At 34.7% G+C, this 24660-nt stretch overlaps 1 protein-coding gene across 2 annotated transcripts; it reads left to right on the plus strand.

Moving 5' to 3' along the window:
* The first annotated feature begins 1482 nt into the window (after positions 1–1482).
* Positions 1483–24614, plus strand: LOC124427464. 2 transcript variants are annotated; one of them, XM_046970407.1, is made up of 9 exons: positions 1483–1823; positions 1995–2084; positions 18285–18386; positions 18514–18623; positions 19415–19590; positions 22498–22728; positions 22825–22972; positions 23209–23353; positions 23448–24614. In XM_046970407.1, the coding sequence occupies exons 1-9, from the start codon at positions 1769–1771 to the stop codon at positions 23690–23692; spliced, it is 1302 nt and encodes a 433-aa protein (XP_046826363.1). In that variant the 5' UTR covers positions 1483–1768; the 3' UTR covers positions 23693–24614. The 2 variants fall into 2 exon arrangements, with proteins under 2 accessions (XP_046826363.1, XP_046826364.1); XM_046970408.1 differs by lacking the exons at positions 1483–1823; positions 1995–2084 and adding an exon at positions 2273–3184.
* The last annotated feature ends 46 nt before the right edge of the window (positions 24615–24660 follow it).

Genomic DNA, 24660 nt, shown 5'->3' on the forward strand with positions numbered 1-24660 from the left:
AATGAAGGAGAGAAGGATGAAAAGAGGAGGTGAAGGAGGAGGAGAACTCTCGTGAGTCCCCCCAAGGCAGCAGGTATGGTGCGAGTAAATTTACATTTCTTCTCCTCTCTCGGTTTCTTTTCTTTGTGAATTTTTTTTTCTTTTTCTTTTTTTCTTTTTATCTTCTTTTTTTTTTCTTCGACGGAAATCGACGGCGAGTTTAAAATAGAAAATAATTTGAAAAGACGAATACTTGGGTAAGTACGTTAAACTTGAAGGAAAGAAAAAAAAAATTAGAAAGAAAAGAAAAAAAAAAACTCCGACAACAGGTTCATCGCGTGCACCTTCCTAATTATTACATGGTGACACGCCAATTATCTTGGACAGGGATAAGCGCGTGCACTTCCTCGTATATACGCTATCCTTCGACTCGTGTCATACACTCTTGTTCTTAAGTAAACGTACGTGCCGCAAAGGAACCTCGTAGAGGCATACCTTTCCTCCTTCTTTTCTTTTTTTCTTCTCTTCTTCTTTTTTTACCTTCGTTTTTTCTTCGTTTTTCTTTCCTCCGACTCCATTCCGCGTGGGTAAGCCAATACAGGATCGTTTTGCATACTCTTCTTCTTTGGGAAGTGACTCATGGTTCGAGTCCATGTAAGGTCCAGCAGCGCGACAACCGTGGACCAAACGCCCACGTGAAAATATTATGCGCGCGCATCTCGGTCTCGGTAAAAGAGAAAAAGCAGAAGAAAGAAGTTTACTTTCGAATATTATTGATTATTTCTTTTACTTCGTCATTCCAATAATTTTTACGGGGTACAATTAGATAGAAAGTTTAAAAATCGTAGTCATATAAGTAACTATATATATATATATATATATATATATATATATATATATATATACGTATCTCCCTTTCTCGCGCGCGCGCACGCGCGAATCGTCGATTCATAAATCAATTAGACTCGAACGAGTTACACCTTCTTCGCGACGGTCCATAGCCGCTCGCATTCGCCTTCAGTATAATTAATAGATACCCGTCGTATACTACGGTTACGTGTGCGAGCATACCAAACATCCATCGACCAGTCCACCATTCGTTCTTTGCCAGCTTTTTCTTACTTATTGCGAACTTTTGTACATCGACCAAGAAAAAAGTCTCAAGCAACGAAGTCAAAATTTATTATAATGATTCGACAGTATATCGAAGTGATTTCTTAAATTAAATCAATAGAAAAAAGATTTCAGAGAAAAATTTGTATTTCTGTTTGTCTGTTTTTATATTTGCTGTTTGTCTGTCTATTTCTTTCTTTCTTCCTTTCTTTTTTTTCTATAAAAAAAAAGAACAAAATTGTTTATTAGAAAAAAAAAAAATAGAAAGAATTCTTTTAAACGATCGTTAACCGTTTCTTTCTATCAACGAATTAAATTCAAATGCTAAAAGATTAATGCCTACGCCACTGTTTGGGCCTACTCGCGGTTCGAACTATCCCGCCATTGCTCGGGCCCGTCAGTGTCTCTCGCGGCTTCGCACAGAGAACATCTCTTAGTTCGAGACGAGACTTATTCGTTTGTTCTTTTCTCTTGCGTTCCATCGTCGTTTCCCCACTACTACTTTCCTGTGTGTTTATAACCTTACCTTGCCGTCTCTTCTCTCTCTCTCTCTCTCTTTTTCTCTTTCTCTTTCTTTCTCTATCTCTTTCTCTCTTTCTCTCTTTCTCTTTTTCTCTTTTTTTCTTTTTTATTGCGTGCGTGCACGTACTTTCTCAGCGAGGACGCTCAGGAACGGATGAGAAAAGTTGTCTCGTCCTTGAAGAAAGCGGACAACCAACGTCTAGATGAGAGTACGTCGAGACTAGACGAAAACATCTTCTCTTCCTCCTCCTCCTCCTCCTCCTTCTCCTCCTCTTCCTTTTCCTTTCCCCTTTTCCTTTCCTCCTCTTCTTCGATCCCTCTCACCCTTGTCATATATTTTCGTCTCCTCTCTTAAAATTTTAATATCCTTCCTGCGATAGTGACCATCACGAAAAGAGTGGACATGGCCGACCGTCTTTGGTATTTCCTTCTCGCCTGGATATTTATCGTCGCTGTTACTCGCGCCAACGGTGAGCAACGTATCATTTAAAAAATGCAATAAGTAAAGAAAAAAAAATGAAAATAATTTAAGCTATACAGATCAAAAAGAAAAAATAATATATATATATATATATATTATTAATAATATAATTTATAATAATTTATAATATATATACAGATATACATGTATATATATATAGTATCGACTAGTCGATATAAATATATATATTCTTTTGTTCAAATTTCAAATATATTATCCCTTTGTTCTTGCGAGAATATATATAAAGGGGAGAGGGGAGAGAAGGAAAAAAAATGAAAGAAAAACGAAGGAAGTCGAATAAGAATGATTTATCACTATGTTCCGCACTCTTACTCTCGTCGACTCATGTTCGTCGGTCACGTTTCTTTGGTAGAAATGTATGCTTTCACGAAAGAAACTCGTCAGTTTCGATTCTAATGCGTGGAGAAAGAAAAACGAACTCGAGCTTTACGTTTGTATGTAGTTACTTAGTCTTCGAAAAGGAAACAAGTTGATATTATATATAACGAGTGTCCTACATCGTCACTACTTCGGTACATTACGTCAGATTAGCAACTATATGTAATATCAGTCAAGGCTGATCCTTTCTATACATTATCTACTTTCATTAAATTCTTTTACGATTTATATTGTGTTTTTCAATTAAATAATTTTTTTCTTTTTCTTCTTTTCTTTCTTCTTTTACATGTTCGAAAGCTACATACAGATATTAATCGTTTCGATACACTTTATCGTTCCATAAATAATAATATTAACGTTTAAGAAAAGGCATGGAGAATTCATTGTCATTCGTCTTTTCCGGAACGAAGAACGAATGCATCGTCAATTGCTATACATAGATAAATAAACGCACGGACGTATGTACGTAGACGCACATACCAAGTAATATATATGGTATAATTTATGTTTACGTCGAGCACACGCCGGTCACCCCCTTTTTCCTCGACGTGTGTGCACTGTGCGCACGAAGATATTCGCGCTCGCCTACGGAACAATGGATGCAACTTTATGTTATAACCGTTCGCTATGGGAGAGTAAGGGGAAGGAAAGGAATAGGGAGAATGGGAGAAGGAGGACAAGGGATCGGCGGTATGCTATTAAAACTTATATACTCCATAACGTGAACGGTTTAATCATTTGTATGCGTAATTTTGTATTCTTCCTCATAGATCTATGAAATTCATTGCTCCCTCGTAAGAAACAACGTGCTCCAAATTACATTTACAAAATATACGTTCTCGATTCTCTTCTCAATCCCATTAATTGAGTTTAACGAGAGCGTTACGATGGTGCTGCACGCACATCGAGTAAATACAATGTGAATAGATAGCCTCTTTGTGAATAGAGAGAAAAAAGAGAAAAAGATATATATATATATATATAGGAAGAGAAAGAGAAAGACTTATAGATTCACGTAGAGTTGCATTAGAAGCGTGAAAAACCAAGACGAACGTATCTATTATTATGTACGAAGGGATTCAAGTACGTTGATTCGTACTTGGTTAGGATAGGAATTATATGTCGATGAATCACGCGATGACGTAGTCCTCTCATGGCCGTCGACGCTTTCGAGCGTGCACGAAAGGATTATTTGCACAAATGTTATTCCCTCTACGCTTACGATAGAGGTGCATAGACGAGCGTGAAAAATAAAAATAAGAAAAATGAGAAAAGTAGGAAGAAGGAGTAAATCGAGCTCTATCTTCAACTCAAAGAGATATTACTTCCCCTTTGATGCCATATCGTTAATGGAATACGCTTGGTGAATCGATCCTAATCGATTTCCCTCGCATTCACGCTAATCTCATCTTTGTATACACACAGGATATTATGCTTAACTCGAATAATCCATGATTTATTTATACCGGCATATCTACGTTCAAAGAAGAAAAGATAAAAAAAAAGTGTCGATCTTTATACGTCGATATGATCGTATCTTCGAAATTGATTATTTTGTTTTTCATAATTTTTCAAAAAACATAAAATATAAGATTAAACATCGTAGTTTGGTATGGTAAAGGAGTGAAAGAGAAACGTGGATGGTGTGTTTATGTTCAAGGACACATTCGCTCGAGACAAGCCGAGTAATTACGACGGAGATCGAAGTAAGTGGAATCCTAGTGAGAAGAGATCTTGCTAAATTGTCTTCGATTCTTCAAAACGGCTAATAATAGAGTTTGGAATAGTTAACCGAATGAAAAAGCAGTGGGAAAGAAAGGGAAGGTGAACAGGAAAGTAATCCTCCACGCTTGAAGTTACTCCATAGTTAAAGTTCGACGACGCATCCAGTCGTTTCACCCTCCGTTCCTCTTTCAGGTATTCATGGTACTCAAAGGATTTTAAATGGCCACTAACGACGACCATTCTCCTGACGTTGGATATGATTATTCTTGCCATTAATTATATATATATATATATATATATATATATATATATGCGTAAGCATAGTAAAAAATTCATACGGTATTCTCGTCGAAAAGTATCGAGTAATGAAATTCGAGTCGATCCATTCACTTTCGGTGATACACCATTCGTGGATCCGGATGAAACGAATCCATTTCATTCTATATAAAATATCGATTTGTATGTCATCTTCATCTCAAAAGTGTTACATACACAGACACACACATATATATGTATGTATATATGTTTATATTTCAACATAATTACATATATTCTAAATCTAATTTCGCTCTCATATATCATATGTGCTTTTAAATATATCTTTTTGTACATATGTATGTGTGTATGTATGTGTATATGTTAAATAAATTTAATCGATTGGAAATCATATACGGGTATTTATCATTTCTAAAAATAGTAGTTCATCGTACTCTGACGATTCTTACCGCAATCTTATTGAATCCCATCGCTTCATTGAATCATAAAGCTTTAGAAACATGCCAATTTCTTCCTTCCTCTATTCGTTTCGTCACGAAGCATGAATCGATTTGTACTTGGTAAAGAAAAAAAAAAATACAGAAAAAGAAAGAAGGAGAACTTTACGACAAGAGTCAACATGTTATCGGCAAATTTTAACGGCACTTTTATTAGATTCAAGCAAAACTTTTGATCGAATGATAGTATCTATCATCAGGATATAACGTTTTTCCTGGACGATGTTGAAGATGGAGTAAAAAATTGAAAGGATATTGAACCGCACATAATATTTGATTACTGATTGCCAGTTACCGCAAGCACTCGTGCTTAAAAGATGGCATACGTCAACCATGATTTTCGATTCGTGGTTTTCGATACACTTTATAACTGAGGTATCTTTTCATTCCTAAGACAATAATGTAACGTTTCTTTCCTTTTTTTGTTTCCTTTGCACGGTGAAACCAAATTTATATCAATTTAATCCACGTTATCTTAACAACAATCTTGGTATTATTTTTCATAAAATAATTTGACAGTTAAAAATGTACACGCCAGAAATCAATTTGTAATATTGATAAAATAGAAAATAGTTCACTTTTGGATTATGATTCAGACTCAAGTCTATCACTTTCTATAAATGTGTATAAAAGTCAAGCAAGAATATAAAGTACGATTCATAATCGTGCGTACATACTCATATAATATATGTTCGTAGAAAAGTGAATCAAGTGTGGGCAGGCGCGTGGGCCTGGGATGCGAACGAGAGATCGTGCAACCAAGATCGGCAAGATCGAAAGTGCCTCCTAGAGAATGTTCGTGGTAAAGGCCACCGTGGGAGATAACAACCACGATCGAGTCCGACTATACGTATACACATACACGTAGTACGAACATCTCTAGTTGCGCGCACGTGAAATATATGTAATTCAAATCGATTTTATTTAATCGTTTTTAATCATCTTTTTTTTAATCAATTGTTATATCGAATGCGAGAAACAGCAGAATGAATTACGATCAGTTTGTGAAATTTCCTTAAAAGGCAACATAGTAATAATTATTCAAATTAATAACAATTGTTTTTTTATTTCTTTACGTCAATCAAATTTATGAAATTTTATAAAATAATCAGAAATATAGTGATAAGAAAAGAAATATTATTCTATCGAGAGATGAGGAATCCTATATCGTAGGATGATTTGCACGTAATCATTGGAGAATAGACATCAGTAGCGAAGAATAAAAGAAAAAGAAAGGTAAGGAAGATGTCGGGGCGTTACAGCACTGTTAAAACTCGAAAACGAGTGGGGACGAAGAAAGCAAAGAGTCTTTGGAATGGGAATCAGAAGTGGGAGTGAGAGTGGGAGTGAGGAATCGGTTGGGAGAGGCCATAGGAAAACCGGTTGCCAATCTGCACGGACATTGAACAGCGCGCACGCGTGAACCAGGAGAAGAAAGACAGCAATAGGGAGACTGGATAAAAGGCCAAACAAACGGGAAGTCTGATTTTCGATGGAAAGATCGAACGTTTGCCGAACGTAATCCAACGAAGAAAATAATATCGCTTTGGCGTATTAATAAACTTTTAATTAAATTCTCTTTGTCTCTAATTCTACGAGAAGATCTTTAATCGAGATTAGATAATTCGCAGTAAATAGGAAAGAAAAGATATTCCATAAATATGTACATATTTCAAAAGGGAAAAGAAAGGAAAAATATTATCGTCCCATAGAAGTCAAATGGTATTTACGATCGACGAACTTGATGATCGACCGTACGATGCCAAGAAAGAACGTCGCTATTCTTGAACGATCGAACAACTTGCGTACAGTTACATGAACGTGATCGAAGAGTGCAAAGAAAAAATATGAATGGTTCGTGAACCCTGACACGTTGCTTCTGCAACGTCTGGATCTTGTGAATGGCGACCCAGCCCACGAGCCTCACGATCGACAGTTCCTCGTTGGTTCTTTAACGAGTCTCTTATACCATTACGTGATCCAGCAAGTATTAGGTACACTGTTATTTGTATACGTTTCTTCTGTATACGTTATACCGTGACGTGCGTTTAAAAGTCAAAATAAATAAGGAATGTACTTTTGAAAAATAATAACACAACGATAATGATAACGTCATTAAAATATTCCTTTTCCTCTGTCAAAGACAAGTTGATGTTTAAGAAAAAAAAACAAAAAAATTCAAAACGATCGAAGAATTATTTTTACGGTCAGTAGTCGTTCAAAGATCCAACGTATTTCTCACTGACGTCGAACGTTTTCCTATATATGCGCAAAGTCCATCCAAATATGGCGCATACCGGTCGAACCACTCGTGTGCACGCGTGTCACCGAACACATGCGTTATCGTCGATGCGTGCACAAGTGAAGAACACACGAAGAGAGCCCCAATGACAATTCCTTGTACGCTGGACCGACTCAAACAATTCTTCTTTTTTTCTTTTTTCCCTTTTCCCTTTATCCTGTTTTCTAATCTTTCCTTATATCTTGGTTTCTTATAAAAATATAAGTAGAAAATATTCAAGTATAAAAGTTAAAAAAATTTCTCACATTATTTTGAAGAACTTTATCCAACAGATATCATAACTTAAAATATGTACCCCCGTAATTAACCGTCTAATCATCACCGTGAGACTCAGAAGTTCTTCGAAGGAATTAGCAACGGTTAGTTCGATAATAGGTAGTATGCAGTACGTAGTTCGAGCACACCAATCATTCCCGATTCATTATGAAAGCTCATAAGGCGCGTGAGAAAACATATGATCGTTCTTTTCCTTGAAAAATAATTGTCCCTCTGCAATCCATCTATTGGCTGAGTTAGTCATTGCTCGACTTTTACGATGGACTCTTTCGAGTGAGCCCCTCGATTTGCCACTGTGGCAATTCCGCACGACGATAAATTATAAGCCACAATTATCGGCCGTAAAAATATTTGTCGACGAGAAGGAGAAAAAGGAGGAGAAAGAGGAGAAGCAGAAGGAGGACGACGAGAAAGAGGAAAGTACATTTCGAGGAATCATTTCGTTGAATGTTTTTTCGTAGAAAATACAAATATTACTCACGCTGAGAAGTATTTAACATAGATAGGTACATGTAAAGTATTATATATACATACGTAAAACATGTATTTGCATACGTACATATATATATATATATATATATATATATATATATATATATATATAAACATATCGAGGGGCGATAAAAGCGCGAATTAACAAGAAATTATTGGCAATGCGGTAGGTTTACATGATCATGTCGAGAGGAAGTAGTAAAGTCCATCCAACTGACACAAAGAAGGTACGAAAGGAGTTACTCTGAACTCGCTCGCCCTTTACCCTTCCAAAGCATATCCAAGCCGTCTCTTCGGAAACGAATTAACGAGAAATTATAGTAGGCTTCTTTCTAACAGCGATAACGATCTTGATTTATACGATCTAGAGTGTGTATACTATGTTAGATAGAAGGAAGCAAGTACGGAGGCAGCCTTGTCAATCTAGATAGTGAACACTTACATGCTAACTTACAGAAGAGGTTACAGGAGGCAGCATAAAAGAAGTTCTTCGCGTTCCGTGAATATGACAAAATCATAATCGTGCATTTGTACTGACATAAGCTCGATGCTAGTCCAACATTTTAAATTATTATCTATAATTACTCCCATCGTCGATCATTCATACTTATTTTTTACGAGAAGAGGGACAAAAGAAGAAGAAGTAACGTCTGGTAATGGAAACTTTTCGTTATTTATTATATTATATTAATTATTATATTAAATATGCCTTCTGTTCGAAACCGAAATTTATGATGTATCAATGTGATTCTACACCTTCATCCCGTGTCTATCATTAGAAAGTTTTATATCACCTTCTAAATAAGATTAATGCTATACAGACTAAATATTAGCCGCAATATTCTGTCACATATTATTCTAATTTATTAAGTTCATCGCAAAAAATAATATTACAGAAAATTTTGAAATCGTATTATCTCTTTCTCTTTCTCCCTCTCTCTCTCTCTCTCTCTCTCTCTCTCTCTCTCTCTTTCTCTCTATCTATCTATCTATCTATTTTTTATCAATCTATCTATCTATCTCTTTCTTTCTTGGACAAGAGGGTGAAAGTGTTTTCACGTTATTAAATTCCTTTAATGTTTTCTCTGATTCTAATTTTGTGATCGATGAAATTTATGTGAAGTAAAAGGAGATAGTATGTAATCAGAACGGTAGAAGTGTGTTATTAAATCCTTATGTACATATGTATGTATGATCATGTGCACGATCGAGATAGGAATCGTGATAGGAGTAGAGTATCGATCGATCGTAGAACTAATTTATTCAAGTCTAGCTTGAACGATCACGTACGAGAGGACGATACCGGACGGCTTAATGGTCAAAGAACGTTTTAAATTCTTAACTCGGCTCGTTCTTCTCGAGCTGTCCAAGAATCTCGAAGGAAAGGACGCGCTCAAGGAAACAATTAAATCCTACGATCAGAGATAACAGCGGGAGTATCCTCCGGAAAATATATTCCGTGATGCTTTGGTCTGGGAGTAACAAGTCTGAATAACAAAGAAGTATCCCGGAAGTTTTCTTTAGAGATAAGTTCATCTGATTCGATATCTCGAAACGAACCTTCGATAGACATTTCTTTTGTTATCGATCAATCGAACTACATCATGCAAGTAACGTTAGAAGTAAGTAAACAAATTCTTCATTCTTAGAGATTATAATAAATAAATAAATCAAAGTTACAGATTTTAAATATTTTTCGTGAAATAATATTGACCTCAATAGTTGTCTTCTTTGTATGTAGATTTATTTTAAAATTACGTGATCGCATTTTTACGACTTTATGGTAGACTATCGCGATTGTAAATTAAGAATACCGTCTAATGAAAGTTATCAATCTTCAGAATCACTTTTTACTTCGCTTTATATCCATATAAGAAAATTACCATTTTTAGGGGTAAATCATATAACACGCTTGTTCCACTTTGTCCAATTATGTGAAGTTTGTAACTCCTCTATATCCCATTTATAGGAGAGGCAAAAAATAAAACGAGAAAAGTAAATTATGTGATGCTTGTCACGATCGGTGAATAGTATTCATGGAATGTGCTTCAAAAAGTGTACAATGGTAGGAAGAAAAAGAAAGAGATAGAGGGAGAGAGAGAGAGAGAGAGAGAGAGAGAGAGAGAGAGAGAGAGAGAGAGAGATAAGAAAAAAATAGACAGAGAAACATAACAACACGTGCGAATGCTTTATGGAACGTCAATGCGTAAAATTATTTAAATAATTACGGAATGCGGACTTAATCGAGATTACCGAAAAAACGTATACATAACGGTAATTAAACGAGAACGTATCTCTCGTGCGAAGTCCAACGTCGTGAATTATTCATAGCACCTTTTGGATAAGTGCGAAACATCTTCGAACAACTTTCCTTTCAAATCGTAAGAATCCTTTAACATATCCGTTCTCTGGATTGACGATTCTCATCGATTCGTCACGATTAATTTTAATAATATTTGTTTTCTTTTTTTTCTTCTTTACGAATATAAATATATATATATATATAAAATCCCCATAACGCAAATAAGTTTGAGGAAACTCAAATTATAACGAGACTATTAAAAAGTATATTAATTTAAAACTCGATCTTGAACATTTTATTTTAGAAAGTTAATATATATTAAATACAGATTAAACTCTGGTAAATGTTTATTATGTAGATATATATACATATATATACACATAAATTTATATATGTGTATATATATATATATAAGCTATATATATAAACTTGCATGTTTAATTTGTTCTTTTTGCGTTTCTCTTTGAAAAGAACACATTGTACATAGTTAATGACGACGAAGACGACGACACGATGGTGGCTGTAAAGATAAACATAATCGATCGAAGCGTGAATCGTACGGACTATGCTTATTCCGGGAGGATCGTAAGCGTGTAATTTACGTGAAAACTAGGTATTAAATTGGCAACGATCTTACGGTATCAGAAAATCCAGAAAGATTTTCTTTAATATACCATTTGATCCAAAAAAAAAATTTTCGTTTCCTGGATGTTTCTAGGATTTCTCCCTTCTCCTTTTCCGTGTGCACACATATACACATACACACACAAACATCAGGAGTTCTTAAGTACACATACACAAACATAATGCGTGTCATGTATATGCTTTGGTATGCGACGCACGATTGATCGCTTCCGTGCTATCGATTACGCCCGACAGAAAGCAACAGTAGCGGCCGAATTCCAAGGGCTCCGCCGCCCTTTTAAAGGAAATCCTTCTTTAACGATTTGTAGTCATCTCGACCGGTCGATTACATCGCGCTGTAACTCTTTCCTTCGATAGGATCTCTTTCTTGCGATCGACACGTAACTCGCTCTATTTGGAACATGTATTAGAATTGAAATAAGTACCTATATACCTACTATGTGTTCTTTTGCTACAGATATTGTTTTTCTCTTATCGATTCTAGATAGCTTTAAAATAAAAAAAAGAAAATAAAGAAAATGACAAAATTAACAGAAGAGCGTACTTAATTCGAAACTTCTTCAAGAATGTCTAAAGACATACATAGGTATTGGTATTGTGATGATCTATTAAAAAAAAAAAAAAAAAACAGAAAAGAAAAAAACGAAGATTGAAATAAAAAATAAATGTCTTTTAACAAATAAACACATTTAAATGTAACAAATAATAAAAGAGATTTTTGCCAATACAGCGTACGTATTATAGTGTCAATTTGTGACACTAACTATTATCAAGCCCTCTGATTGACAGCACACTAACTCTGAACAAGGCTTTCAACGACGAAGCAGATATTCGTACTTGCTTCCGTTCGCATTATCGGAGTTCTCGTTGCATAAAGATCACGGTTTAATACCAGGAAGTTGGTGAGATGGTAGCAGGAAGGTAGCAGGAAGGTACCAGAAAGATATCCATCGCGTACGTGCTTCATCGTCCTGCGTACCGATCCTACGCGATCGTCCGACGACCATAAACGGATACCTTGAGAAAAAGAAAGAGAGAAAGAGAGAAAGAGAGAAAGAGAGAAAGAGAGAGAGAGAAAGAAAGAGAGAGAGAGAAAGAGAGAGAGAGAGGGAAGGGATTCTCGATGTGTTTCCGCGCTCGTGCGATCGACAGAATCGTCGACCCTGCTCTTGGGATCTACGATGATCAGTAATTTATCGCTCCCAGCCCTTGTAATCGGCGCGTATTGGCGAGTACGTGTAAAGCCGCAACCGGAATGAAATCACCGTTACGAAAGCTTTGAGCAACCTCCCTAGCTCCTATTTTATCACTATCCAAAGATTGCCTTTCGATATTCACATCGATTAAGAACTTTCGGTCCTGTTATATCGCTTTCTCGCTCTATTGCCCAGCTCGATAGTAGAGTTATCCTCCATTTTCGAGATATCTAATCGTTAACTCTCGTATGCAAATAGAGTAATTTGATTACATGTACGATAATCGTAGAAGTGTGCGCTTATTCCATGGTTTTCTCTATCATCATCGGGAACTTTCTCAGAATCATATACGAAAGAACCAAATCGACATTCTTCTTCCGTTAACGCCCATTCCGTTTAAAAACGTATTAGATGATAAAGGAACGATCAGACAGAATGTAGCAGAGGATCGACAATTCGATTCATCGAAATTGATCGTCCCTCGATCGAAGTCAATTCCATTTCGCTCGAGACTTCGCAAGTCTCCGTCCTCTGCGGGTACGATGCATAAAATACAAGAAAGGATACCGATATATCGTTTATAACGGTACTCGTACCTTGAACCTACACGAATACCACGTGTCTTGATTCTTCGCTTCGTTTACGGACTTCTTCGTTCTTTCCTCCTCCTCCTCCTCCTCCTCTTCCTCCTCCTCTTCCTCATCTTTGGATCCCTCCAGACTTGTGAGAGAATTTAGTTGATGCTGCGTGATATACTCATAGTGAGGGCGGTCTCGTTCATCGAAATCCATACGCCGTTAGAACACTTGATAGAAATTAAAGTGACGTTCATTATAATTACGATCATTCCAGCCTGTAATTTCTATGACGTAGGTCTCCACCTGTTTATATGTATATATTTTTCGTTATTTCCATTAACGTAGTTTAGATCAAACGAAATGATTGTTCAATCTTTGAATGGCTTCATTCGAATAATTAGTTAATCTTATTATAATATCATTCTGTCAAAATATAATCCAAGATACCGATTGAATTTTATATTGGTTTAAAATTTTATGCAAATGTCACAAATTATCGAAAATTTCATGCTTCTTAGCACAGATTAACTGTTTACCTCCTCAACGTGGTTAGCATGACTCCGTTTAGTACAGTTACCGAGCGTACGTTTGATATCGCGTATCGAATATTAATCGAACATCGTCTTCAATTTCTAGTCTTTCTCTTTCTTTCTCCAGTATACCTTGTTAAGATAATTACGAAGGAAGGATATCATAAAATTTGTGGTATTTTCATTATAGATCAATACCTTCTATCGTACATATCTAATCGATAATTTGCATTCTCCATCTCTCTTGCTCTAATCCAAGTTGATGTAATTGTAGAATTTTACTATTATAGGTTCAACAAAACATCTTATATATTCAGTTTTGTCACTCGCGTGTTGTTTATAACTCGTAAAACATTTTAAACGAGTCGAGAGTTGAAATAGATGCGGAAGCTTAGATATTATCGTTTCAGACCCTTACTCTTTGAACTGAACCGCCGTACTAAACTTCTAATTTACGTGTTATACGCTTTTAATATCTAATTGAAACTAGTAAGAATTTATAGGATAGGTTTTTCTTCGGTTTAAAAAAAATCCTTTGTGCATCGTAGAATTGTACTATTTCAGTCCTTGCTTAGGAGTGGGAAAAGGAATGCAGAAAGAAACGAAGAACCTGGTTAATGTAGCAAAGAAAAATAAGAAAAGAAGAGAGGGAACGAAAGGATGAAGAAAAGTAGGGTCAAAGGCCTTCCACGAACATCAGGGGAAGTTCAGATGCCGCCGTTTCTTAGTCGCCTCTACCTCCTTGGCTTCCTTCAAGAGCGATTATTATTTTTCTTGCCTGAGTACAATTTCAACCTCTTCTTGCTACTAATTCACTGTCTCCATAGAAAATAGAGAAAGAGAGGAGAAAGATTCTTGTCTAAAAATGATTTTCTCGTTTTTCGTACATAGGTATCGTACGTGTAAATATTCATGAAACAAAGAAAAGAAAAAAATATCAAAAATAAAATGAAATATAATTCTAATCAAAATTAAAAATCGTCGAGGTTAAATCGAAATTTGTCTTTCTTAAAAATTCATCGAACGAAAGATACTTAATCGTTTATGATTAACCGAACACAAACAGCATTTATCTACATGAAAAGATTCTGAAAAGTACCAAGAGGTGGTTTCGTCATCTATTAAAGATACTTAAATCGCCGAGTGCACATTACGACTTGGACATGTCGTAATTCTAAACACTTAGGTCCTTATAATCAGAGAGAATAGAGGTAGGATTAAAAGAGTAGATATAAAAGGTCTAATATAATAGGAGTATTCAGAGACTTCGAGAAAATACGAGATAATAAAAAGGAAAGAAAGAGAGAGAGAGAGAGAGAGAGAGAGAGAGAGAGAGAAAGAAAGAAAAAAAGAGAGAGAGAAGAGGATAAAGAATAAAAGGCGGAAAATTTAGAGATGATTTCGAATCACATAGCATCAATTTCGAAGGATAGAAATCTCTTGCACTTACCTTAGAAAACGCTTAAGCTCGGTAATGGAAAAAAAATAAAGGAAAAGAGGGATACCGGCGTATATGAGAGAATGTTTAAAAGCGACATGCTGTGTGGTCACGTAATTTACGCGTTAACCGAGTACGGAGTGCGTTCGAGTGACGAGGCTTACGCGCATAAAACGCGTGGATGCACGCGAGAGACCAAAACCGTGTTCTATAGTTCTTTTCTAGGTTCAATATCATAGCAATAGCATACCGAAATAGTTAACAGTGCTACCAACGAAAGAGAAGATGCAAACAAGAAAAGAGAAAAAAAAAGATAATATATTCGTGAAGTGGAGGAAGGCGTTCGTACTTACGAGCTCGCAATTGTAAACCGATCCAGTGATTTCAATGCACTTGAACAGACGGTGATTTCAATGCATTTGAAAGGACAGTGAATTTATAGTCACATCTTAGACATATGCGAGTACCATCCTAGGCTTCGTCGAATAATATTGTACATATTTATGTATATATATATATATATATATATATATATATATATATATATATGTATCTATGTATGTATATACTTAAAGAATACTTATCGATCGTATCACGAATCAAATTCTTGCATCCTCTCTTTCGTTTTCTTATTCTCGTACTTACGCGAGTGAGGTATTCTTAATACATCTATTGATATCTTATGTACAGTATGTACTTGACACTATTGTCAGTTAAAACCCTAACGATGGTTTATCAACGATCAACGGAAGAAAATAAGGCGGCGGGGGGGATTTTATTGTCGTATAGTCTGGTTAAAAGATCGTGATGTAGCAGAATCGAACGATCCTATAAGAACTGACGTATGTAAGAATATATAGATAAATATACCTTACATACGTGCCAGATAGATTGAAGAGACTTGCCAAGAACGATACATAGCAAGCTAATACAGAAACGAAAAACGATTTTCTAAGTTAATATTATCTTTGACTAGGAAGTCGGTTGAATCGTCAAAATTGAATAGTTTGTCAAACAAGGTATATTTTATAAGAAAAAAAAAAATAAAAAGAAATTATGCTTGTTTTTCCTAATAGATCAATTGATAAGACATCGAGTATCCTCTTGTCGTGTATTTTCTCTAATAATGTGACAGACTAATTGCTCTAACAGATAAGAGAATCTTTCAACAATATGATCTTTCGAAGTACTATATCCTATAAAAGGCTCCCGGAAGACTATGAATCTTGAGATTTATATACTATCACGCATACTACCCTATAGATCTTACGAACGACGATGATGAGAAAACCGTTCTATACCTTTATCAGCACGTAATACGAGGTCTATGATTACCGCGATATCTTTGTCGATGAGGGTTACTCTATTCACGCTCTAATATGAAACAAAATCAATAGAACCGATCTTTTTTGAAAGTACGAAAAAACTTCGTCATAAAAAATAAAAAAAATAAACAAAGAAAGCATATAATAATAATAATAATAATAATAATAATAATAATAATAATAATAATAATAATAATAATAATAATAATAATAATAATAATAATAATAATAATAATAATAATAATAATAATAATAAAAATACGCATATAAGATAAAAATTCAATATCTATTTGTGGACATAAATTTAAAGCAATTTACAAAATTGTTATTTACATCATATTTCAAAAGTACAGTATACTTTTATTATGCATACCTACTTGATATTAAGTGTAACTAATTAGAATTTAATTAAATATTAGCTATTTCAGCAAGTGATCATACTCTTCGAATTTTTCATCGTTAGTCTTCGGAAATACTTTTACTGACATAGAAAAAGAAAATTTACATGATTCAACTTACACACGATTATGCATATACTTAGTACGTAGAGAGTTTCTTTATGTTACGATAGGAGAGTACTCATTTGCGAAACTTACAACACCACGAAACCTCGCCATGGACAACGTTCTCCGAGTTCTTAACACCGTGTTGCGCGCGTGACGATGATACCTGAACGTGAATTATAGCTCAGTTGGTGTTCGCCGAAGATGTGATGTCGGTCTCGAGAAAATATCGCGTCTTCGCGCCGTTTCCCAAGTGATTAATGCCGAATCGTGTCCACGAGGTGATCGTTGAAATTGTTTTCTCGTGCGTGTCCATCCTACCAAAGCAAAGTCTGAGTCCTTCGTATTTAAATCTACATCTTCCGGAACTTTCGCAATTAAATATTCACGACAATGGAGAAAAAGGAAATGTCTGTTCTCATCTTGACATTAAAAAAAAAAAAGAAAAAAGAAATAGTTCAATGCACTCTTTCTCTCTCTCTCTCTCTCTCTCTATCTATATCTATCTCTTTTTCTCTTCAGCATTTATTTCCAATCGACGAACGCATAAAATTTTTTTTTTATCATCGCATCATTCTCATTTCAATTTTAAAACATAAAACTAATAGGTCGTTGCTAGACTTAAAACTTTCGGCGCTTCAAACCGTCTATTACTCTTCCATCTTTCTTCTTTTTTTTTTCTTCTACTTCTTTCTTTCTTTCTTTCTTTCGTTCCGATTCTTACCAAGCGTAGTAGGTAGGTAGGTAGGTAGGTATACCCATCTACCTAGAGGTACATACGTTCAATAGGATAGAAAGGAACTCGCCGACTAGCTTATCGACCGATCAAAATTAAATTAGCCCAAGGCGTACAATCATCGAACGATTCGCGTATGCTACAATGTATACTCGCATATATACATATATAAGTATTCCTTCTTCGGAATGTCGCTAATTCGCGTTACTTTATAGCAACAAACTGGTTTAACGTCTACTTTTTGCCACGAACATTACACTTTAGAAGGTAATACTATGAGAATGAAATTAGCCGATGATAGTACGAACCATTAAATCGCTTCCCACGTTCCTATATATGTAGGTACTTACATACACCTTACTTTACCGACAACTATTCCTATTAAACGTGTAAAGAGTGTCTAAGACTCGTCTATCCTTCTTTACAAATTGCCTTTCTTATATTTTTTTCTCGTTTCTAAATGAATAAATTTAAATAATTAATTAAAAAATGCATTGCTCGTTAAAAATGTTTTTTTTTTCTATAATAACGTTAACATCTCAACATTGTCTAAAGCCGAAACTATTCATCATCGAGTTTTACGAACAAACGTCGTTTCAGGGTTCGTTTGATATATACGTCACGCGAGAAATACGCCTCCATTGCTTTTTCAAGGTCGAGACAGTCACGAGTTTATGGGGCAATTATCGTAGTATATACCAATGGATCGAGTACGGCGAACCTCTTCTTCCGTACTCGGATAAGATCATGACTCTAGATCGTTTAAGGTCGTCTTTCGATTTCTATCGATGTTGGTAACCGCCTTCTATTCGATGATCATCCGAACATACAATTAAATGTACATCGAATATCTTGAAATAAATATTATTCGAATTGGATAAGATCGTTCATTTTTAATGACCAGATCAAAATAAACGTTATTGTTATTATGATGTTTATAAATCTGATTATTATTTTATTCTGTTCTAGTTCAAAGTAAAGTGAGATGTTCCGAACGTTCGATGGAAGTTGACATTGTCAGAAGTAGTCCTCAGGCAAGGATATATCTCCAACAGCTTAAGGACTATCCAGGTAATGTATATCGATCAAATACGAGAGTCATTAACGGATCAACGATTAATTTCACGAGTAACAAGGTCTACCAACTTACTACTACCTACTTACTATCTCGAACGTTTATTTTTCTTTTGGCCTTCAGACGCAACCTGCAAGCCGCAACTCAGCGATGGAGTCGCAACGTTCAGATTATCATTATTAGAACAAGACATGCTACGATGCGGCATCACGAGGGTCGTTAATAAAGTTACGGTAAGTAAAAGAGAAAAGAACTTGGTAATTTTCTTCTTGTTCATCGTTATATACGTATCATTCGTTTACTTTCGTTAGATCTCGAAGCTATTGTCATATTATTTATTAAAAAGATTATTGCTAAATTTAAAAAAATTTTCCACTCGTTTGAAATTAAAAAAAGAAAAAAAAATACATTCGAATTAATATATAAATACATATATATATATATATATATATGTAAATATATGATTCTATTTTTCATAAATAGCTTGTAGAATTTCGATACTATATCTAGATATATGTACGTTACTTTTATATATCTATATATAATATATATCTATATATATACCTACGTTTCTTTTTATTGTCTACTTTTCTGTTTTATTTTAACGTCTAACATATTTCTTTTTATTATTTTTAATATCTAACATATTTAATTACATCGTAAAAATACACATAACTTTAGAAGATTTATGAATCATGAATAAGTTAAGAACGGATCAATTAAAAACGGTTAAAGAAATTTTATTTTTACTGTAAATAAATCACAACGATCAAAAGTGGAGATATATATGTAACGTCAAAGATTGTTACGTGGCAATATATTTACACATTTATTAACGTGCTAAGGTGAATAACTTTTTTCATTGTTTCCACGGTTAGTCCAATCTCTTTTTTTTCTCTCTCTCTTTTTCTCTCTCTTCTTAATATAATACTCCTCCCTAGTATGTTCATCCTTTACGGTCTTGTACGTCTAACCGTCGCTAGAGTAGATTCGAACGAAATTACCTCTGGATAATGATATACAGGGTCAGAAGGTGTACTATCATCGGATAATAGTGGAGGAGCCGGCGGATTCCAGCAAGCACACCTTCACGGTAAAATGTGTTATCACCGAAGTAGTCGTGCAACCTGGAGACGCTATCGCAGTCAATCACACGACAGTACGACGGAGCGTCCTTCCGGAAGGATTTCAAGAGCAGGAGTGAGTTCTTTGCCCTTTTTATCATTTTTTCTTTCTTGTTTCTCTCTCTTTCTCTCTCTCTCTTTCCCTCTCTCTTCTCTCTCTCCGTTTATAAATAAGGACAAGTAATACATTTTATTAATAAAAATGTATTTGTTTGGTATTACAACTTTCTTGAGTATTTTAAAACATTCAATAACATTTTTTACACGGAAGTTGCCGATAAAACCAAAAGTTCTTGTTACCGTTAAAAAAAGATAGTAATTTTATGATAGATAACCTTTAACCGTGAAAACTTCTTTCATTAATTCGTTAATTTCAGTATAGATACTGATTTATTCGTTAATTTCAGTATAGATGTTTTCAAACTTGGTTATTATGTTCTCTGAAAATAGAATTGTTGTTTTTTTTTCTTGTCTGACATTTTCATCGATTATCCGTGAACGAAAAGATGAAGAAGATTTATTTTAAAAAATTAAATGATCTTGTGATTCATGCTACGATATCTTTTTAAGAAAATATTGATTTCTTTTTTCCTTTTTTCTAACCATATCAACCATAAAAGAATTTCAAAGTACCGGAAAGTTTATTGTCTTCGTATTTTCCAGGATATTGCGATCGCTTTTGTATCGAAAAAGAGTTCGATTGAAATCTCTTCCCACAGTCCTCCCACGTAATTTCCTGCCGGACGAGTCGCGTTGCTCGAGAGCGTCGACCTCTATTCTCGATCACTCGCTTTCTCCGTGTCCTGGAAAAGAGGAAAGTGCCGCGTCGATGGCGCACTACGCGTGATCTTTACCTAGATCCTCCGAGATAATAGGTGCACGCTTAGGCCAGCTATTTTGAGATATGTAACTTATAGAATTGGTTCGAATATTTTTAAAGATTATCAAATATTTTTAACATTTTCGGATGATCAATTTAACAATTATAAATTCAATGTGCCAATCTAATATTTTATTAGATTTGATTAAACCGATTTTTTTCTACATAGTTTAAAAAAAAAGAAGAGAAACGTACACACATACATGTGTGCGCAAATGCATTAAAAAAAAATCACCATACGTGCAGAACTTACAAATAAAAATTGAAAAATTCCATTTCTATGATAAGTTATACCAAGCAAAGATTTTTTGCGATGGTGATTGGATAAGACACGCCCTGCGGTTGTGCCTAAAAAAGATGAGAATGTTTTTTGTTCGTCCTCGGGGCAAAGGAAAGAACGCGCGAGATATATAGATGAATGCGGGCGCCTGCTTTTCAAGCTATCTTGATAATTTATTTAAAGGAACTCTGCTTCCAATGTGAACGATATACACAGATGAAACGATAATTCTTTTTCTTTTTCTTTTTTTTTCTATGAGAATCGTTGGGTTCGCCGAACCTTAGTAACATTCCTTTTCGAAATAATTTAAAGAGTATTGAATAATCCGTTTTATAAAGTATGATGATCTATAAAATTCTGATCGTTAAGATATATATGTTAATACTTTCTTTTTTTTTTGTTATTGGATGAATTTAACATTATTTCGATATGATATGATATGATATGATATGATATATATATATATATATATATATATATATATATATATATATATAAAACGTGAACTATAGTTATTAATGGATATTAATAATAATTTCTAATTCTTTGAATTGTAATCTATTTGAAATGCTGATACGTCTTCCGGCGATAGATGTTAATTATAATTTCGACCACCCTGAAAATAATCCTAACGATAGTGCCTGCTTTCCCACCGTCATAGACGAGACTCCGTTACTCCGACGAGCAACTGGGGAACCGTAAGGACTTTATTGTCAAATAATCAGCGCTTCGTAAAGACATGGTTGGTAGACCAATGTTGTGATCAAAACGACGTACTTTTATTTGAATCTCGATAAGATATTCGTTTTCCAATAGAATTGAAAACCCCCATTGAATTCTGACGTTAATTACCTCGTTTAGGTAAGGTTTCGACTTTCGGGCATCTCGCGCGACACGATAACGAATTTATCTCTTCTTAACGGTACACGAAAGTACCTCTTCTTCGTCGTTATCTCGATAAAGCAGAAAATCCAACCGCAAAACGATTACCAACCTCTATCGTTTCGGATGACCACGACTTTCTAGACAAGATGAAAATTACTTGTCTTTTTGGTTTTTCTTTTTTTTTCCTTCTTTCTTTCTTTTTCTTTTTCTTTTTTTTCTTTATTTCCTTCAACATCTGGCAAAATTCAACGAATTATTCCAGATGTGAGTTTTGATCTAATGCTTTTTATCTTTTTCGTTACCTCATAAGTCTTGAGAGTTGAGTTAGAAACAGCACGTGCGATTATTTTATTGAGGCAAAAAATAAAGAAACTTATATAAAGTAGATGCTACTCCTGGTAGTTTATCCTTGTCGTTCTATTCCCGATGCACGCAACGGTCTTGTCCGACAGATGCTCGTCGTTTCGTGCAATAGAATCTTATGATCGAGACTCAGACTGAAAGTCGGCGTTCCGCACGTTTACGCGATGAACGGTAGTTCTCCAAAAGAAATTCGACGACATTTGAAATATTTCATGAGCATCGATAAGTAATAGTCAATTTTGCACGAGAAAAAGAAATTTTTCTTTTTTTCTTACTATTAAAATAACTCGCTTCGTTTATAAACATAATGTACTTAAGTGATCAAATCATGAAAGGTAAAAAAAGAAATGTGAAGTAAAAGAAAAAGAAAAGAAAAAAGAGGAGCGATACATTTATGTAAAACTTGTTTCAAATAAAAAAAAAAAAAAAAAAAAACAAAAAAAAAGAGAAAGAAAAAAAACCGATTTTAGTAAAGTGTTTAATCGAAATCAAGGAGTGTTGTTTATTATCAGAGTTATCACATCGAAATAAATAAACGAGATTGAAATCAAATAAAATATTGCTTGTCGTTTCAGCATCATCGAAGTTCGAGGTGAAATATCAGTCTCGGCACCCGTTCCTATTCTAGGCGTGGGTGTAAAACAAGGTGGTACTTTGGTTACCGGTGAACTCAATGTCAGTCCTGGTACCCCTTTGCAGATGGAGATATTTCTGGACAATGAGTCAGCACCGATCTATGGACTGTTAGTAACTTATATGCAAGTTACCGACACGAAGACTCAAGAAGAGACGATAATCATTAACGGGTAAGTCTAATGAATCCTTTTCGTAATCACGTAATTTTATAAAAAAAAAAAGAAAAAAAAAAAAATGTTTAACGAGTTCATCCATTTTGCTGTCAGATGTTCGGTGGATCCATATCTCTTCGAGAACTTCTACACCGTGAATGGTGATTTTCTTACCGCAAAGTTCCGTGCTTTCAAGTTCCCTGAGAGTACCTACGTTCAGTTCCGTGGTACTGTTAATGTCTGTCTAGACAAATGTCTAGGGGTAAGTTTTTGCACATACGAAGTAATTATAATATAATAAGGCCTCTTAATTGCACAATAAAATAAAATGCTTCGTACTTTTTTTCCATTTTGTCTATTATTCATTCTCAAGCGAACTCTTAAAATAGACTCTTAAATTATTTGCTTGTAGCTTCATCATTTAGACGTGTTCCATTCAGTTCTCTAATCGTTAAGTATATCTAATCATCGTTATGTATTGAGCCATTTTTGTTTTAGATCGAATGTAGTAACGGACAAATAGGCTTCGGTAGGAAGAAAAGAGCAATAGCATCGTCGAACACGGATAAGAATAAATTGTTCGAGGTGACCATGTCTACCTTCATCAAGGTCGACTTCGAGGACGACGTAATGATAGATCAAGGTAAACCGCACTTCATTCTACGTAGATAGGAACGATCAATTAATCATCTTGAAATACTCGTTAAATCCATTTTCTTCTAACTATATACGTGCAGTTCTATCGGAGTTCATACGAAAGGGTAAAAACAGAACCGAGGAGAGAGCAGTGATCGCTGAAGAAGAACAGTCATCTCCGACGACGGTCAGAACGGAGGAGAGACCAGTCATAGCAGAAGAGGTCAGAGAACAGTTCAAATACAAGCTCACAGAGATAGAGACTAATGCTGCCGTTTCGTCTATTATCGCGACAACCTTTGGACTCTTCGTCTTCTTCATCGCCCCTCTCTACGCTGTCCTGTAGAACGGAAAAAAAGTATTACATTAATTGTAAATAGAACGAAACACGGGATACCTAAGTTTTCAAGTGAAATTTAATCTTAAGGTGGAACTTACTTTTTTTCCTTTCTTTTTTTTTCTTTTTTTTAACAAAATACATACGATAGACATGAAAGGGTTTATAATTATTAAGGGTTTAAGTGTTTTGGAGAGGACAAGTCACATGTGACGCCTAATAATTTTTTCATTTCAACGATTTTTTTTCCTTTCTTTTTTGTTTTTTGTTTTTTTTTCTTTTTTTTTTCTTTTTTTTTTCTTTTTTTTTCTTATTTTTTTCAGTAAACACGGGTTATACTATACAATATCGTATAAAAGAGTGTATTTGAAATTATAATAGGCGTTCAAAGTGAACGAAGATATCGCGCTTTGAGCGATACAAGACGATTTTATGTGATAATGAAAAATAAATATCGTTTAAATGACAGTGATAAAGGGATGTTGGAATCGCGTTAAGGGAAGAATTTTCATTCAAGTACATATATATATACATATACATATATATATATATATATATATATATATATATATATATGTACTTATATAATGTAAACTCATGATATTTCTCCGTTCTGCGACTGCCGAATTTTCTTCCATCATCTCCTCTTGTGTTTTCTTAGACAATCTTTACATTTACATGCACCTACTCTATCTATGATCAATCGTCACGAGAAAATTGGCCTTTGCGAGCGGAGAAAACTGAAAAACCTAGTCGTGCGACGGGGTATAATATTTTAACGTGACTTAATTATTATACGATAATAATTAATTATGGCTAACTATTACTGGTATAACTACAGCTTAACTGTAACATAAGTGAAAATAAAGCGAAGGCTGATACGACGATTTAAATACTATATGTTTGTATATGATACATTCTCTATCGCTAACTTATTGTGTATTCTTTTTTTTATCCTAATCAATCTTTTAACACTT

This window comes from Vespa crabro, chromosome 10, assembly GCF_910589235.1.
Source record: "Vespa crabro chromosome 10, iyVesCrab1.2, whole genome shotgun sequence".
Classification (NCBI taxonomy): domain Eukaryota; kingdom Metazoa; phylum Arthropoda; class Insecta; order Hymenoptera; family Vespidae; genus Vespa; species Vespa crabro.

Coding starts and splice junctions, on each gene's coding strand:
- LOC124427464 (XM_046970407.1), top strand. CDS start 1,769: ATGAGAAAAGTTGTCTCGTCCTTGAAGAAAGCGGACAACCAACGTCTA. Junction 1,824..1,994: donor CAACCAACGTCTAGATGAGA/GTACGTCGAGAC, acceptor TTCCTGCGATAG/TGACCATCACGAAAAGAGTG. Junction 22,973..23,208: donor GTCTAGACAAATGTCTAGGG/GTAAGTTTTTGC, acceptor TTTTTGTTTTAG/ATCGAATGTAGTAACGGACA.